Genomic DNA, 18,373 nt, shown 5'->3' on the forward strand with positions numbered 1-18,373 from the left:
GGTATGGATTGTTATCTTGCTGTCAGACTCCCAGCCCTTATCTAAGTCAACATAGCCTGGCTTCATTTACGCTGGGTTTATCTATGGTTGAGCTAAAGTTGCCTTGCTAGGACCTAGGGGCTACATTTGATGCATCAATGCAATGGGTTTGTGATGTTGTTTGCTTGTGATATGGATCAGCTCCCTGCTGAAAAGACCAGCAGAACTGATCACCAGCAATATGTTGTGTTTTGGTTGCTGGTGTGTTGTGCCCCTATATTTTTGCCTAGCTAATTCTTGCCTAATCTCTGGTCTACCTCGCAGCTCATTCTGGCCAAGAATCGCTCATGTTGACAATCCGACATGCAAAATGATCAGACGGAGTTCAGTCCTGTTTAGTTACCAGTTATCTGAGATAATTGTGACGACAAGAATGCATTGTCATGGGGGAAAAAAGTATTTAAATAACTACACGGCACAAGAGACTGGCTAGAGAGAATATACCAATAAAAATAGCAGAAATGTGACTTCTTAATCAGATTTTCTGTATACATACTGCAGTTGAAAAAGGTTTTTTTTATGTTTTTGACAAAAAGTCTCTTATGCTCACCAAGTTGCATTTATTTGAGCAAAACAGTAAAAACAATTGTGAAGTGTTATTACAATTTAAAACAACTGTTTCTTATTGTAATATATTGTAAAAGTTAATTTCCTCCTGTGTACCAAAACTGAATTTTCCGCATCATTACCCAATCTTCAGTGTCACATGATCCTTCAGAAAGCATTCTAATATGCTGATTTGGTGCTAAAAACATTTCTTAACATTATACATGTTAAACCGTGGTGTTGCTTAATATTTTTGTGAAAAAAATGGTACATTGTTTTCCAGGTCTCACTGATGAATGAAAAGTTCAAAAGAAGAGCATTAATTTGAAATAGAAATTCATTGTAACATTATACAATTTACATGTCTTTACTGTTACTTTTGATCAATCATTTATCCTTGCTGAATAATGCACATAATATGCACATAAATGCATATATACATACAATTTTACACACACACACACACACACACACACACACACACATTTTGTACTTGTACATTTGAGACTACTAATCTGGCAAAATTTGCCAACTCCCTGAAGTTTAAGACTATTCTTGCCAGGTCTCTTAACTAACTTAACTAGCAAGACATTGCTAGACCATGCCAGTTTCATCAACTGGTTATGCTGGTGAACAGCTTCACTATAGGTTAAACTAGCTAGACCAAAATATACATTCGATTGTAGTGCAAAGATCATTTTTAAATGTTCTCAAATTCCGTTTATTATATAAGTTAATATGTTTTTTTCTTTTTGTTGCCTGGGAGATGAACTTGTTTATTTCCATGGTGATGTGAAGTGTTGACGGTTATACCAGCAGCAGAGCAGCAGCGTTTTAATGAGAAACAGCATGTTTCTTTCCCAGTGAGGCTGTGCACGTGGTGTGCTGAGAGGTGTACGCTTGACTGGGTTCTGTGCCTAATTATTTGCACCTTAACTCTCTAACATTGTTCTTTTATAATTTACACATCTTTGTAGCTTTCACAGGAGCTCTTCGGAGACCTAATCTTGCCCTGTTGCTGCCTATTAATAGTGATGGATGTAGTAACTAGTTTGACTGATAAGTGGCAGGAGAGGGGGCTGCAACAGGGCTGTGCCAGGCCCTCGGGCTCCTGCATTGTTCTATATTTGTTATTTTAGGAGTCAGCGCATTCATTCAGCCCAATAAGAGATGAAGAATGAGGGACCAGCTTCTGTCTGCCGCCCCCAGCGCTGCTCTGTGTCAATTCCCCTCTGTCCCTCACAGCCACCAAACCAAAGGCCAACCGCAGCGCTCTGCCAGTCACACACACAAACACACAAATGTGCTCCTGCGCGCACACACAGAACTATGTACTCGCATCTGCCCAGTTATGACATTTACACTCTCACACAATACACTAGCCTTTTCTTCATTTAGAGCTTTCTGTTCACTTTACTAAATGAGCTGAGCAGAGAACACATTGTTTCTTCTGCATGAGCAGGGAATGTGTCTCTCTATAATTACAGTTTAAGTGACTGCCATTCTTATATGAGTGATTGACTGCACAACATGCAATTTCAGAAACTTTTTAGAGACTTTAGAGAACTAATTGCCAGAAGCTGTTTTGAAAGCACAAACATTTTAGTACATATTTGCTGTTGTAGTCTTCTCCTGACTATATCTGTTTAATGACTAATAAGAATAAGACTTCATAATGAGCTGACTTCTCTCAGATGAACATCTTTTAAAAATTGTGTAAAATTTATACTGTAGATAGCTACATGGTTTCAACCTCAGAGTAAAAATTAAAAAGATAATTCTGAAATAAAGTGTAAAATAATTAATAAAGTTGCATATTGTAAATTGATATAAAGTCTCAATTAGAAGACAAAATTTGGAGTTGTGAGATATAAAGTCTCAATTTGGACAATTGTCTTTTTATTTGTTTAAATTGGATTCCATACAGTAGATGCTCTACAGTTCAAAAGTTTTGGGGTCAATACGATCAGCAAGAATTAGAATTGATCTCTGTCCACATTAAAACGACTGAAAACGCGGATCACGTGACCATTCACAGACACTGGGCATGCGCGTACCGGTGTAAACACAACTTCATTGATAAAATTATCCCACCATTCTCTGGGCTAACCCCAAACCGACGCTCCATGTACGGTCAACGCCGCCGCTGCACACGGGAATTGTCACAGATCGCTCGAATAATAGCTTGACTCCGGCGCATGTAGGCAGTTATAGCGTTGTAAAATGCAGAATTTACTTGTACAACAGCTGCTAGCAAAGACATACGCCATGACTGATGACACCCAATCATAGAGCCGAGCGTGAGCCTCTACTACGTCATCGTTTCTAATGTCCTCCGTTTTGACCCGTCTACACTAAAACGCCCTCCGGAGATTCAAAACGAAAAACGGATCGGCAGCGTTTCTAAACTTCTCCGTTTTGGGTCTCCGTTTTTGCCGTTTTAGTGTGGACGGGAGGTGCAAACGTAGCAAAAGGTCTCCGTTTTTAAACGAAAACGCAGTAGTGTGGACGGGGCCTTAGTCTCTCCAGGTGTTTCTAATTAGCCCCGCCCCCTTGTTATCTTGTTTAGCTTGTTTGTCTGTGTATTTAAACCTCTGTGCTTCAGTTGTTGGTTGTCGATCGTTGTTGCTTGTAGCTGTCTCCATGTTCCTGTCTTGAGTTCCATGTTCCTTTGTTTGCCCTGGATGACCTGTTTGTTTCATTAAAATAGTGCTTGCATTTGGATTCTCTCTCCGCTTCATTCCTGCCTCAACATTACACCAGCTCCTCCTCTCGTCAGTCAGTATTTGGCCTTCTGATTGCCCTTTGAATCATAATAAATTCTTGAATTATGTTGTACTTTAAAATCTTGAATTAATGATATCTGCAATACATTCATGTTGTTTCTGGTCTGTTTACCCTAACGAGGGTTATTTCTGCTCTCCCTGCTCTTACCCATGCTAGGCTGCATGGATGCGCAGAGAGTTCTCGCCCAGAACAGAACCATACCGCCAATCCTAACTGTTTGCTAACTGTCAATCGTATTTGGCGATAGTGGTCCTGACAGAAACAACTGTTTTCAACATTGATAATAATAATAAATCAAATCCCATCCAAAATTTTTCTCATTTTCTAGAAGCCATTTCTAAACGTCACAATAGGGAAGAAAAGACTATTGTTTCATGGCAACTTAAAAAATAAATAAATGATCTTTTTGCCAACCCCAAACTTGAAATGGTAGTCATGACCGTTGACATGAAATACTTGTGGGAAGTTGACGTTCTGTGGTGTGATGTGCTGTACTCCATCAAACTATTTTGAAAGCATTTTACTAATTATTTTATAATTATTTGTTGTTTTGAGAAATGTCAAAATTGCAGAACCATAAAGGAGAAGAAAAACTGGAGAAGACAAATGCTACTAAAAAATGGTGAAAATAAAAAGGAAAATCATGATGCTGGTGAAAAAAGCTTTCATGTCAACTACCCTTCAGTATATCATATCAGTTTTTGAATGGCCATTGATATAGTTCATTCATATAATTTCCTATATATCTTAAAACCAACAAATCCTCATCAACTGGACGCTAGGAAAGAGTGAAAAAAAGTACATGAGCTCTGCCTGTTCTGCATCAACAAGCTCAAGTCCTATACTCAGGAAATGATATTGCTCTTTCCTGTGGTTTTGGACACCCTGCTAGTGCATGGATTCAGTGTTGTAAGAGTCTGTGGGAAGAGCCCTTGACCTCACACATGCCCATGGTCTCTCTGTACTCGGCCCTCTCACGCCCCCTCACACATACACATTGACACATGTGAGGAAACAGAGTTGGCAGCCGAAGGATTTTCACACAGCACCCAGATAAGAGCCTTTTAAAAAGTTGGCTGTGCTCACCAAACTCTCTCACTTTCTGTGAGAGCAAAAGAGCAAACATTCCAGTTTACCTGGCATGAGTCGATATTCAATTAACCAGTCCAGCCTCTCACTGTGGCCGTTTATCAATACCTTGTTTTAAGTGCACTTGCTTAATCACATGCTATTTACGGGTGCAACCAAATGAACAAACGAATAACAACTATTTGGAAAGTTTTTCAGTAAAGAAGCAGATACCCCACAAGAGGAAATGCGGCTAGGTCCTATCAGTGGATGTGCCAGCATTGAATGATCACCTGATGCCAGGTTTTTAATTAGTAAGGGTTAGTTTGTCATTTCAATTTAGCTTTCACTCCGTGATAGTTTAGGGGTTTTGTGTGTGTGTTTCAGATTAGATACTAAAAAAAAAAAAAAAACTTTTTAGTGTTTTTAGGGCTGCCAATGTTAACATGTTTTTGAGATAATTATATATTATTTTAAAAAAAACATTTCAGTTGAACGTACATTTATTTAGTAAACGCCTAATTTGACATTTAAAATGATTTCATTCTGTTCTGTTCTGTTCTGTTCTGTTCTGTTCTGTTCTGTTTTGTTCAGACGAGCATGAACGCCGAACACACACAGCAATCCTGTAGCCAAACTCGCATTAAGCAATAAATGACGGAGAAAGAACTTCTTAATTCATTTATTATTGTTTACTTTTTAAATCCAGATGGGATTTTATATAAAAAGGAAAGTCGTTTGTTGTCTTTGAATTAAATTAGCACTGATATAGTACACATTGCCTAATTACATTTCTAGTATTAAGTATTAAGGGATAAAAGGAGTATAGGGAAAACCATTTATAATGTGAAAAGTTAATGACTTACTTCTACATCTTCAAAAAGCACATATATCCCTAGTTCTGTGAAGAATTGAAACAGACGTCTCTTGTAGTATTATCAATGTCTTTACTGTCACTTTTGATAAACTTAATGCATCCTTGCCAAAAGTAATTTATTTGAAAAACTTTTGATCAATATATATATATATATATATATATATATATACACTCACCGGCCACTTTATTAGGTACCCCATGCTAGTAACGGGTTGGACCCCCTTTTGCCTTCAGAACTGCCTCAATTCTTCGTGGCATAGATTCAACAAGGTGCTGGAAGCATTCCTCAGGGAGTTTGGTCCATATTGACATGATGGCATCACACAGTTGCCGCAGATTTGTCGGCTGCACATCCATGATGCGAATCTCCCGTTCCACCACATCCCAAAGATGCTCTATTGGGTTGAGATCTGGTGACTGTGGAGGCCATTTTAGTACAGTGAACTCATTGTCATGTTCAAGAAACCAATTTGAAATGATTAGAGCTTTGTGACATGGTGGAAGTAGCCATCAGAGGATGGGTACATGGTGGCCATAAAGGGATGGACATGGTCAGAAACAATGCTCAGGTAGGCCGTGGCATTTAAACGATGCCCAATTGGCACTAAGGGGCCTAAAGTGTGCCAGGAAAACATCCCCCACACCATTACACCACCACCACCAGCCTGCACAGTGGTAACAAGGCATGATGGTTCCATGTTCTCATTCTGTTTACGCCAAATTCTGACTCTAACATCTGAATGTCTCAACAGAAATCGAGACTCATCAGACCAGGCAACATTTTTCCAGTCTTCAACTGTTCAATTTTGGTGAGCTCTTGCAAATTGTAGCCTCTTTTTCCTATTTGTAGTGGAGATGAGTGGTACCCGGTGGAGTCTTCTGCTGTTGTAGCCCATCTGCCTCAAGGTTGTGCGTGTTGTGGCTTCACAAATGCTTTGCTGCATACCTCGGTTGTAACGAGTGGTTATTTCAGTCACTGTTGCCCTTCTATCAGCTCGAACCAGTCTGGCCATTCTCCTCTGACCTCTGGCATCAACAAGGCATTTCCGCCCACAGAACTGCCGCTCACTGGATGTTTTTTCTTTTTCGGACCATTCTCTGTAAGCCCTAGAGATGGTTGTGCGTGAAAATCCCAGTAGATTAGCAGTTTCTGAAATACTCAGACCAGCCCTTCTGGCACCAACAATCATGCCACGTTCAAAGTCACTCAAATCAACTTTCTTCCCCATACTGATGCTCGGTTTGAACTGCAGGAGATTGTCTTGACCATGTCTACATGCCTAAATGCACTGAGTTGCCGCCATGTGATTGGCTGCTTAGAAATTAAGTGTTAACGAGCAGTTGGACAGGTGTACCTAATAAAGTGGCCGGTGAGTGTATATATATAACACCATTTAGACTGGAAAAATGTTGCCTGGTCTGATGAGTCTCGATTTCTGTTGAGACATTCAGATGTTAGAGTCAGAATTTGGCGTAAACAGAATGAGAACATGGAACCATCATGCCTTGTTACCACTGTGCAGGCTGGTGGTGGTGGTGTAATGGTGTGGGGGATGTTTTCCTGGCACACTTTAGGCCCCTTAGTGCCAATTGGGCATCGTTTAAATGCCACGGCCTACCTGAGCATTGTTTCTGACCATGTCCATCCCTTTATGGCCACCATGTACCCATCCTCTGATGGCTACTTCCACCATGTCACAAAGCTCTAATCATTTCAAATTGGTTTCTTGAACATGACAATGAGTTCACTGTACTAAAATGGCCTCCACAGTCACCAGATCTCAACCCAAAAGAGCATCTTTGGGATGTGGTGGAACGGGAGATTCGCATCATGGATGTGCAGCCGACAAATCTGCGGCAACTGTGTGATGCCATCATGTCAATATGGACCAAACTCCCTGAGGAATGCTTCCAGCACCTTGTTGAATCTATGCCAAGAAGAATTGAGGCAGTTCTGAAGGCAAAAGGGGGTCCAACCCGTTACTAGCATGGGGTACCTAATAAAGTGGCCGGTGAGTGTATATATATATATATATATATATATATATATATTAAACAATAGATAAACAAAAGATAGACAATTAAACAAAGATACACATTATACAGGCCTACACAGTGCTTTAATTTCAGGAAGGTCTACTAACATTATTCAGGTATGGTCTAAAAATAATTATAATAATGTAATCAAAAGTAAAATAGCACTGCAAAGTTTATAATAGATAGATTTATGCTTATTAAAGCTAAAGTTATTCATTCAAGAGCTGTGAGTGATTTTCTCTTTGCCTTTTGTTGTTTGATTCTCAGTAATGGAGCAATCGTCAGCATGTTTATTAGACTGCTTCCCCTTTAAGAACGAGTGCACCATATTTTCTCCCAAATATTTCCATACCTACATCCATTTTAGACAAACTGTTTAAGTGAATCTCCAAGCCGGTCATTTTGACATTTTTGTGTAGGCTACATTTGATCATTTAGACGTGCATATGAAGCCCAAAGTATAATGTGCTTGTCTCGTTGCGGTCTGTTTCGGAGCGCGCGACGCGGGAACAGCTTCTCTTGCGCAGATTTTTGTGCTTTTAATAGCTTTTTTTATTATTAAAAGCGTCCCGCAATTTAGCAACAGTAGAGACTGCATTTTACAACAATCACCGATCATGCTGATGGGCTGTCGTGTTGTGCGCGCTGTGGCACCGCGTGAGAGATCTCTCTCTTTCTCTTCTGGACTGCGAATAGCAAACATGCATCACAGACAAATGGTTTAATTAATACGGCTTTGCAAACATTGCATTTTGCTGTCTTGCTCTGCTGTGGTGTTTCCAGTGTGAAGTATTTCCACCATAGGATTTCCACACAGCGAACATGTTGGCAGCTCAATGCTATCCTGCTAGCTGGCTGCAAACTGCGGAATGGATTTCCTGAGGGGGGGTCTCTGTGTCTCATTGAGCCACACCTCCTTTCAGGATATCCATTCCACAGTTTGCAGCCAGCTAGCAGACTAGCCGGCGGGCCGCGGGAATCACTTTTGGAGTCGTTTCAGCAGACTACGTTAAAGCGCAGACATGGCTCATGGATATCGGATATCTCCGCAGGTTGGATCGGGAAAATCCGATACGTGAATTACGCTGGTATCGGTCCCGATACCGATACTGGATCGGATCGGCCCCATCCCTAATTGTTTTTATTGGCCTTGTATAATAAAAGATGTGAGGGAGTATATTAAAACCTGTGCAACCTGTCATCTTACAGGAAAGCCGAACCAGCGTCTAAAACCAGCACCGCTATATCCAATACCAGCGATTGAATCACCATTTCAGCATCTGATTGTAGACTGTGTGGGTCCATTACCCCCTTCCAAATCAGGAAATACGTATCTTCTTACAGTAATGTCAGAGTACTAGATATCCCGCTGCCTATCCTCTTCGCTCAATCACTACTCGCTCTATTGTTAAAGCTTTGACACAATTTATTTCTGTGTTTGGGATTTCTAGGGTTGTTCAAAGCGACCAGGGATCAAATTTTACTTCTCATATGTTTCAGGAAGTCTTGCTGTAGCTTGGTGTGAAGCAAAACCATTCTAGTGCTTACCATCCACAAAGTCAGGGGGGCTTTGGTACACTTCCACCAGACATTGAAGTCGTTGCTGCGGGCCTATTGTGTGGAATTAAAGCGTGACTGGGAGGAGGGTTTGCCCTGGTTATTGTTGGCGGCTCATGAGGTGGTTCAGGACAGTCTTGGTTTTAGTCCAAATGAGTTGGTCTTTGGTCATAAAGTGCGTCGACCACTGGCTGTTCTCCATGATGGACTAAAGGGGGGGCCCGATCCACCTTAGAGTTTGTTACAATATGTTGATGGTTTTAGACGTCGTTTATTTTCAGCTGGTCAAATGGCTAAGGACAATTTCTTGAATAAACAAAAAAAGATGAAGCAGTTGTTTGATCGAAACACAGAGTTTCGTGTGCTTTGTCCAGGGGATCAGGTGTTGGCCCTGTTGCCTCTTCCAGGTTCTTCCGTTCTGTGCAAATTTTTTTAGGTCCACATACGGTGGTACACCAAAATTACTTGATTTCAACACCTGAGTGGAAAAGAGTTAACTTGTTAAAACCCTTTTATTCCCGTTCTTTGGTGTCAGAGAAGGCTCCTGTAGCAGTCGCTGTTGCTTCATCTGTAATGGAAGTTGCTGAGGATGTTAAAGTACCTGAAGATTGCATGTTGCAGCCCCGTCTTAACAACTCTGAAACGTTAAATAACTTGGAGGATTTTGTACAACATTTGCCTCTTCATTAGAAGGCTGAAGAATTGTAAGCTTTGATTTCAGTTTTCCCTATGTTGTTTTCAGATTCACCTTCACACACTTATTTGATAGAGCACGATATAGATGTCGGCAATGCAAAACCAATACGCCAGCGTTTTTATCGTGTTTCTTTGGATAAACAATGTCATCTTAAGTCTGAAATTAAATATGTGGTCGAAAATAACATCGCTAAACCCTCCTTTTCAAGCTGGGCATCACCTTGTTTACTCTTGGGAAAGCCAGATGGGTCGTATCGTTTCTGTACTGATTACCGAAAGGTGAATAACATAACAAAACCAGATTCTTTCCCATTGCCCCGAATGGAAGATTGTGTAGATTCTGTCGGTTCTGCGATGTATTTTAGTAAATTTGATTTATTAAAAGGATATTGGCAAGTGCCTTTAACCACTCGTGCACAAGAGATTGCCTCATTCATACCCCTTCTGGGTTATACTCTTATTCTGTAATGAGTTTAGGCCTTAGAAATGCACCCGCTACTTTTCAACGCTTGATGAACCATGTAACCTCTGGGTTGAATGGTTGTGCTGTTAATTTAGATGATGTGGTTGTATATAGTGTCACGTGGGAGCAGCATCTTTTCCGAGCACTTTTTGAGCGTTTGGCAGAAGCTAGGCTTACGGTCAACTTGGAAAAGTGTGAGTTTGCCAAGGCGACTGTGACCTTTTCAGATCCAGGTTGATCCAGTCAAGTTGGGGCTGGAGCTGTACTGTTGCAAGCTGATTAACAGGGTATAGAAAGACCAGTTTCCTATTTTTCCAGAAAGTTTAAGTCTCACCAGTTGCATACTTCCACTATTGAAAAGGAGGCATTGGTGTTGATTTGGGTTTTTTAAAGTCTATGTAACAAGTGGTATTTTTCCAATTGTGGTATTTTCAGACCACAATCCACTTACCTTTTTGCACTCTTTGCAGAGCCCAAACCAGCATCTTATTCGATGGTCTCTCTTTTTGCAACCCTACCCTTTGGAGATTTGACACATTAGGGGTGTGGAAAATGTACTGGCTGATGCCTTATCTCGTGCCCAATGTGAGAGTTTTTGTGACTGATTCAGTTGATTTTTTTTATCTTCTGTTTTCTCTCATTGTGACTGGCTTTTCCTAGGCACCGGGCGTTGCTGTATTCAAGTTGCAAGTGGGAATCAGATTAAGAAGGCATCATACTTGGTTTGCAGTCTGTTATAATGATTTGGGGTTAAGTGGTAATATTTTGTTTTTTCGCTAATTAAGAATTAATAATAATTTTCTCATTTGTTTCAGAGGTCCTTTGCAAGGATCCTCTCTCTTAAGAGGGGAGGTGGTGTTATGGGTGTGGGTGTTTTGTTTTCTTTGTATTTCTTGGTTTTTTAGGTGGGAGCGGAGATGAGGAACACCTGATTCAAATTAGGAGGTGGAGATATATGTGTTTCGGTTCCGTCCATGGAGGGCGGTGTACGGAGAGGTGACATCTATGGCTGGCCTCTTGTTTCCTAGCTAAAACGGGATCTCGCATCTGTCAGCATTTTGGGACATTTCAGATGGGATAAAATGTATTATTGCACTTTGTGGAACCCCTAGAATTATGTAATAAACCTTATTCATTATATCGATCTTTTGTTTTGATTTTCCTATATTGTTGCGGCCACGAGTCGGCCGTAACAATATATACACAGTGGTGGCCAAAATTATAAGAACGGTAAGATTTTTTAAGAAGTCTCTTCTGCTCACCAAGGCTTCGTTTATTTGATCCAAAATACGGCAAAAACAGTAATATTGTGAAATATTTTTTAACAATTTAAAATAACTGTTTTCTATTGTAATATATTTTAAAATATAATTTATTTCTGTGATCAAAGCTGAATTTTCAGTATCATTACTCCAGTCTTCAGTGTCACATGATCCTTCAGAAATCATTCTAATATGCCGATTTGTTGTTCATGAAACATTTATTATTATTATCAATGTTGAAAGCAGTTGTGTACAATTCCTTTTCAGGATTCTTTGATGAATAGAAAGTTCAAAAGAACAGCATTTATCTGAAATAGAAAGCTATTTCAGATAGAAAATAGAAGCTGTTTTCTATTTTCAAATATTTCACAATATTACTGTTTTTGCTGTAATTTGGATCAAATAAATGAAGCCTTGGTGAGCAGAAGACTTATTTTAAAACATTAAAAAATCTTACCGTTCTAATAATTTTGGATTCATGATGTCATGTCACTTGCTATCAGCCAATGTACTTTTTCCACTTATGATGTGACATCATAAAAAGCCTGACGTTAAAGTGTGTAGACTTTGTGATCCAAACCACCCAGTTCTGAGGGTTTTCTTATTTGAAAGCACCCTTGGCTGCAGAGCTCACTCTGTGTGGTAAGCGGCTTGAGCATATTCTTGGCAAAAGGCAGGTGACAACAACAGAGCAGGGAAAGGCCTTGTTGTAAAAGCCATGGAACAACTGTTACCTGTCCAGTTCCTGCCCTTTTACCTTTCCCACTGACATTTAGCATTGTTCACTCCAGGTCCTTTGTGAGGCCTAGTGTGTAACAGTCAATGGAGGTGACTTTTAATACGACTGAGATCTTTTCTCTGTCTTCTGCAGAATGGAAAAGCCACAGAATATGAAACACACTGGACTAGATTTTCCCAAACATGTTCCTCTTTCTTTCTCTCTCCACCACTCCTTCTCGTTCTCTTTCTAACTCTCTTGGTCTTTTACTTTGTGTCTATAGTGGTTTCAGGGCTGGGATTTGAAAACAAAGCCCTGCCTCACTGCTTTTTCAGCGACAGCCTGAATCTCAGCATGAATGGTGTTAGCAAAGCAGATGTGGCGCTCTTTCCAGTTCATTTCTGATTGAAATCAATCAGTCTGCCTATTGAAAACTTTGTGACTTCATAGCATTACATCTGAGCTATCTTTAAATTATGAGCAAGACGGATGCAATTGAAAATCCACAGACAGCAAAAACGTATTTGCTGAAAAAACAAACCCATTTATTTTCATATTTTAATAGTAGTTTTTAGTGTGGATTCCAATGTTGTTCCCCATTCATTTCTGGCATTACTTCCTGTGAATACCAATGGGGACGCGTCTCAGTCAGAGTGTTGAAATGATAGGTCTTTGCTGGGATGGTTCACCAGATTTGCTTCTCACTCACACACCCCATCAATTTGCTCTAGGAATTTAGTGATTTTGCTCATTTTCAGCCAATGTTTTGCTTGGGGGATATAAAAGCCACGCCGTTAAAAGCTGGTGTTGATTATAGTCATAAGCAGGGGTTAAATTTGGCTGGATTTGCCTCTAATCGGTAGGCATTAGCCTAGATTGGCTCTGTTTATTTTAAAATTAAATACTCGTGCATGAAATAGCTTGATTGACGAGCACATATCAACTGTTTTCCTATTTCCTATTTTTATTTATCGGCCCCCCTGCCGGATAATTCAGGTATGAATTGATAAAATGTGTACCTGAATGCAATGTAAGTGCTTTTGGATAAAATCATCTGCAAAATAATTTTTAAATTGTTTATTTATTTATTTTACATTAATTTTTTTTTTTTTTTTTTTTTTGGTTAATACAGGAATTGTTATACTGCAGTGTAAGTCACTTTGAATAATATCATCTGCCAAAAGCATAAATATTTAAAAAAAAGTTTTTAATAATTATTTACCCCATTATATTACCCCAGTTAATGCAGTAATATAGTGTATATACTAGTCATATAATGTAGACCTTGAATGCAATGCTAGTCACTTTGGATAAAATCATCTGCCAATGCAAAAAAAAATATAAATATATATATTATTTTCATTATTTATTTATCTTTATTTTACCCTAGTTAATGCATAAATTGATATGATGTAGACCTTGAAAGCAATGTAAGTCATTTTGGATAATACGCATCTGCCCAAATGCATTAATTATTTTTCTATTTTTTTTTCTTCAGTTAATGCATTAATTGGTATAATATAAATGGTATGGATAATCTGCCAAATTCATTAATTAATTAATTTGTTCGTTCGTTCATAAAATGTATTAGCAGATTTTATGGCTCCCCCAACACCTGTTCTAAAGGTTATAAATTTAGCATAGATGATGGGTCAATTAAGGTTATGGATGATCTCGAGGTCCATCCAAATGTAACATAGGCCAGCGTCTCACTGAACAGCATAGGAGCTTCTTTGATTCCTATACTTAGAGTACATACAGACTTTTCAATCTGTTGTGTAAGACTTCTGGGAAAGGGTAAATCGTTTTGGGTCTGCATCTGAAGACCAGAGAGCTTTTCAAAATCAGCCCCAAACTTTTGACCCTGCAAGGAGATTGATTGCTTTCAGTGTAATTCTCTTCACTTCCTGCGTGCAGGGGGCCGGACTAATAGCTGTCCCTCGTGTCCAGCACAGAGGTCTGCCTGGTTCCTCTCCCCCTGAGTTGAGTCAACCCACCCCCATCCGCAACCTCAAGAGTGGGGGAGCGTTTCCCAGGGACAAAAGAATGAATATGTAATGAAGAGAAAGGGAAAGGGGTGGGAGTGTGTTTGTCCGAGAGAATAGACGGATCCAGCTTGACAAGTGTTTGTCAAGGGATCAAGGAAGTGCAAGAAAGTCTTGTCTCGTTTTCCACATCGGCAACATAAGAACAGTTACTTACTTGTTACAAACCAATACAAACAGGGAAGCTCTCCGAGGCGAAGCCTGCAGTTTACAGAGTTTCAGAAACATCGCACTTTAGCTCCCTCCCTCTCTCCCCCAGAAATCTAGCACACATGGTACGTTCCGTTTAAAAGAGAGCATGTCATCTCTCAATGCACTGTGTTCTCTCTGGAAGCAGCTGCTGGGAGCGCGGTTTTTCAGCGGGAACTCTTTCACTCCTCTACCTGCTGTTTCGTCTGTCCGTTACGTTCTCTCACATGCTCTCTCTCTCTCCCTCTCTCTCTATCACACGCTCAGCTCTCTTTCACACTAACAGAGGACAGGTAGTGATTAGGTCTTTTCTGCTGGGATAAGGAGGAGGGGAGTCTGACTTGGGATTTTTTTTCCCCTTCTCCAGCGCGTGTTTTGTTTGTGTGGTCTAAACTGTGGCAGCCGTGGAGAGATAAAGGGGGACAGGGGACCCACGGCTTGTTCTACCCCCTGACCGAGCCCTTGACACCATGCACCTCTGTGTGGATTTGCTTCTCAGGGCAAAATCCTGAAAATGATGGAGGACAACAAGCAGCTGGCTCAGCGGATCGATGGGGCCATTCAGTCGGCCAGCCAGGAGGTGACCAACCTGCGCTCCGAGCTCTCCGCGACCAGCCGCAGACTGGCCGAGTTGGGGGCATGCAACCCCGTCGGCCTGGAGAACAACCAGCAGAACCACCATCACCACCATCACCACCTCCACGGTAAGACATGTGTCAAGTTTTGCTTGGTCTGTGAGTTACAGTTGAGAATATTTCATTTTTAAGGGTTTGTGGTTGGGAATGAGCTTTTGTTGAGAGAAGAAAGTAAAGAGGGGAGGACGGGGGCAGCTGATCCCGTTCTTCACTGCCTCGTCCCGTTTCCCGGGTAGCCGGTGGGATGGCTTTCCAACGCAGCTGTGACATATCAGGCAGAGAAAGGCCAGAGTGAGAGAGAAGAAAAATGAAGGCTAGCATTGGATTCAACTGTCGTCATAACTCCTGTCTCTGACTGATTCGCAGGGAATAACATGAAACACGTGGTTCAGGTCTGATACTAAAACTTAGTTAAAGGTAAAGTGTGTCTTTTTTATAATGTTAAAATACTAGCTTCTAGCTTTTAGACTACTGTAAGACAAACATTGGTAGAATGAGTTGAGCATCCCGACAGGCCCAACACAGCAATGTTGGCTTAACTGATGCCGTGAGATTTAGCTGAAAATGTTTGTCAACCAGTGTCAGACAGGATAGTGTTTTAAACTGCCATTCTCTCACACATTTCCATGTTAAAGTGATATTTCACCAAAAAGGAAAGTTCTGTCATCTTTTCCTCAACTTTATGTCATTCCAAACCTGTATGACTTTCTTTCATCTACAAAAGAATGAAAAAGGAAGATTTTTGAACAATGTTGATAACCAAACAGTTTTGGGGACCATTGACTTCCATTGTAAGGGCAAAAAATATCTATTTTCATGTTTTACAGAACATAAAGGAACATCATATGGTTGTGTAAATGATGACAAAATGTAAATTTTCGGGTAAACTGTCACGTTAAGTCGAGATGAAAATCTCGTTATTATCGTCAAAAGTGCTTGATGATATCACACATGACCCGTGCTTGTCAAAAACTTGACAGCAAGGTTCCTTTTAACATTGTTAGTTCATGAAACCTAACTAATGAACAGTATTTTTACAGCATTTATTAATCCTAATTTCCTAAGTTTTTAAAATGTCAAATTGTATAAATCAATATACACTACCATTGAAATGTTTGGGGTCGGTAAGATGTTTTAACATGTTTTTGAAAGAAGTCTCTTATGCTCACCAAGCCTGCATTTTTTAAATCAAAAATACATTAAAAACTTTTTTTTTATATTTCAAAGTACTATCGCAACTAACTGTTTTCTACTTCAATATATTTTAAAATGTCATTTATTCCTGTGGGAAAGCTGAATTTTCAGCATCATTACTCCAGTCTTCAGTGTCACATGATACTTCAGAAATCATTCTAATATGCTGATTTGCTGCTCAAGAAATTTTTATTTCTTGATATTTTTGTGGAAACCATTATACTATTTTTTTCAGTGTCTTTTTTTATGAATAGAGCAGCATTTATTTGAAATAGAAATCTTTTTGTAACATTATAAATGTTTTTACTTTCAATTTTAATTTGAAAAAATGCTGAAATTATGTTTATTAATTTCTTCTAACAAAAAAATACTACTGACCCTAAACTTTTAAATGGTAGTTTCATGTATTATAAAAGAGCATGAATTAATAATGAACAATAGTATTTTTACAATAGTAGCCTAGATTTATAATTGTTCATGTTGTAAAAGTATTGTTGTTAATGTTAATGTCACCAAATGCATCCTATTGCAATTGTTACCAAAACTACCCTGAATGTGAGTTCATTTAACATTGTGTGTTGTGACTCATCTTTTTTACTGGTTATCTCAACTTTCACTTCATGTTCTCTGAAAGGAAGTTAGGTGTGGCGAGATCCGTCCGGTTCTGTTGTACAGATTTGATAGCCCAAGGCAGTTTTTACTTCAGGCTAGAGGTCATGTTAAGCGGCTCGAACAATGTCTGTGTGTGTGCGGCGAGGACCAGTGTATTGATATTGTGTCAGGTTGATGATGTTATAGGGGTTAAAGCATGCAGGGCAGCCCAGCGGTGGGCGACATTCCCCCCGGTGGTCTTCTGCAGGCTGAGACTCTTTCAGATGGAGCGAAAGTAATAGAAACTGTGTGTTTGAACAGGTGTCATTTGCGGGACCCTTCTAAATGAATGAGATTGTATGAACAGCACAGCTTCCCCCCTCTCTCTCTCTTTTCACATGGGTTTAAGGCATCTCACTGCAGTGAACCCACATTCCTCTTTACCAACGCACTGATGTAATGCTTCTCCCTCTCTCTCTGCCCCTCTCAGTCTCTCTCTCTCTCTGTCAGTCAGGTGACTGTTTACATGGGAGAGCCGGAGGCTGAGCAGGCAGAATGTAATCAGATACACATTCCTCTGTCCTGCCGTATGTGGGAGTTTCTCTCTTAGTTTAAACACAAAGCCGCCCCCCTCCTCCTGTTTCAAAAACAGCATTCCTCTAATCAGGGCTTCGGGTTCATTTGTGTTCTGCTCACATCCTTCCGTCGTTATCGAGCCAAAGGCTGAGGGCCACTAAAAGTCATGTTTGTTGTAGGGCCGGATTTGGATTGGGTTCAATTTCATTTCACTTTTTTTTTGGTGAAGAAGTATTTTTCCACTATCCTGACCTTTTATGAGGCACACAAGCATTCATTGCGGCTAATAACTTTTTTCACTTTGTTACAAACACTCGAAATGTTTACCTCATGTTGCAGGCGGACACACTCTGAATATAAAGTTGAAAGCAAGCCGGTGTTTAATGGACTATGACAGCCTAATGGAGAGATGTGGCATCCAGTTGTGCTTCGTCTCTCCTCCATCTTTACATGACAAGTGAAGTTTATGTGACGACAGGATCTAAAGAAGAAACTGTTTACTTGATGATTATATGCTTTTTGAAACATTTCAATTAATAATAACATTAATACATACATTTATATTAATAACATAACATTATTACATATAACAGTTTTATATAATATTATATATTGTGGGTCACCAATGTTGGAGAAAGGAGCCCAGGAGCAAAGAAGTAAGTCCCAGCTGGGAAAAATCATCAATTATGAATACTTCCACCTGTTCACCCTTCAAACATGGAACCACTTACAGCTGTAGCCAATAATGGTCCATGGAGGTCACTATAAATCTTGGGAATCTGTGCTTCACTCAAAGGAGAGATGGTCCTGGGTGCAGACAACCCCAGGATGAGGTGAAGAAGCACAGGGAGGCCTAGAGTGAGACTGGCTGAAGAGAAAGAAAAGACACAGTTAACCTTGTAACCTCTGCTTTACCAACTTTGCCTTTCGTTTTTCCTGTCTTCCCCCTTCAAGGAGGCCTAGAGTTCAAGCAGACGGTAGGAACGCAGCTGTCATGAGTACCCCAGACCGGGAAGAATCTAAGTTCCAATTTGGATCCCTTTTGGCCATCCTATATATTTTTTGTTAAATAAAAGACAGTTTCTGTTAACGC

The 18,373-nt window shown here is 40.0% G+C and overlaps 1 protein-coding gene across 4 annotated transcripts in view; it reads left to right on the plus strand.

The window, feature by feature from the left end:
• kaznb (kazrin, periplakin interacting protein b) overlaps positions 1 to 18,373 on the plus strand; it is a 188,728-nt gene that overhangs the window by 81,362 nt on the left and 88,993 nt on the right. For all 4 annotated transcript variants that reach the window (XR_008807158.1, XM_056251437.1, XM_056251440.1 and 1 more), the window contains exon 3: positions 14,784 to 14,988. Coding sequence is in view for 3 of the 4 variants with exons in the window: in XM_056251437.1 (XP_056107412.1) it covers positions 14,784 to 14,988 (205 nt within the window). In the remaining variant the exon portion in view is untranslated. The remainder of the gene's footprint in view (positions 1 to 14,783; positions 14,989 to 18,373) is intronic.

This window comes from Rhinichthys klamathensis, unplaced genomic scaffold (assembly GCF_029890125.1).
Source record: "Rhinichthys klamathensis goyatoka isolate OS25496 unplaced genomic scaffold, OSU_Roscu_1.1 h1tg000082l_1, whole genome shotgun sequence".
Lineage (NCBI taxonomy): Eukaryota > Metazoa > Chordata > Actinopteri > Cypriniformes > Leuciscidae > Rhinichthys > Rhinichthys klamathensis.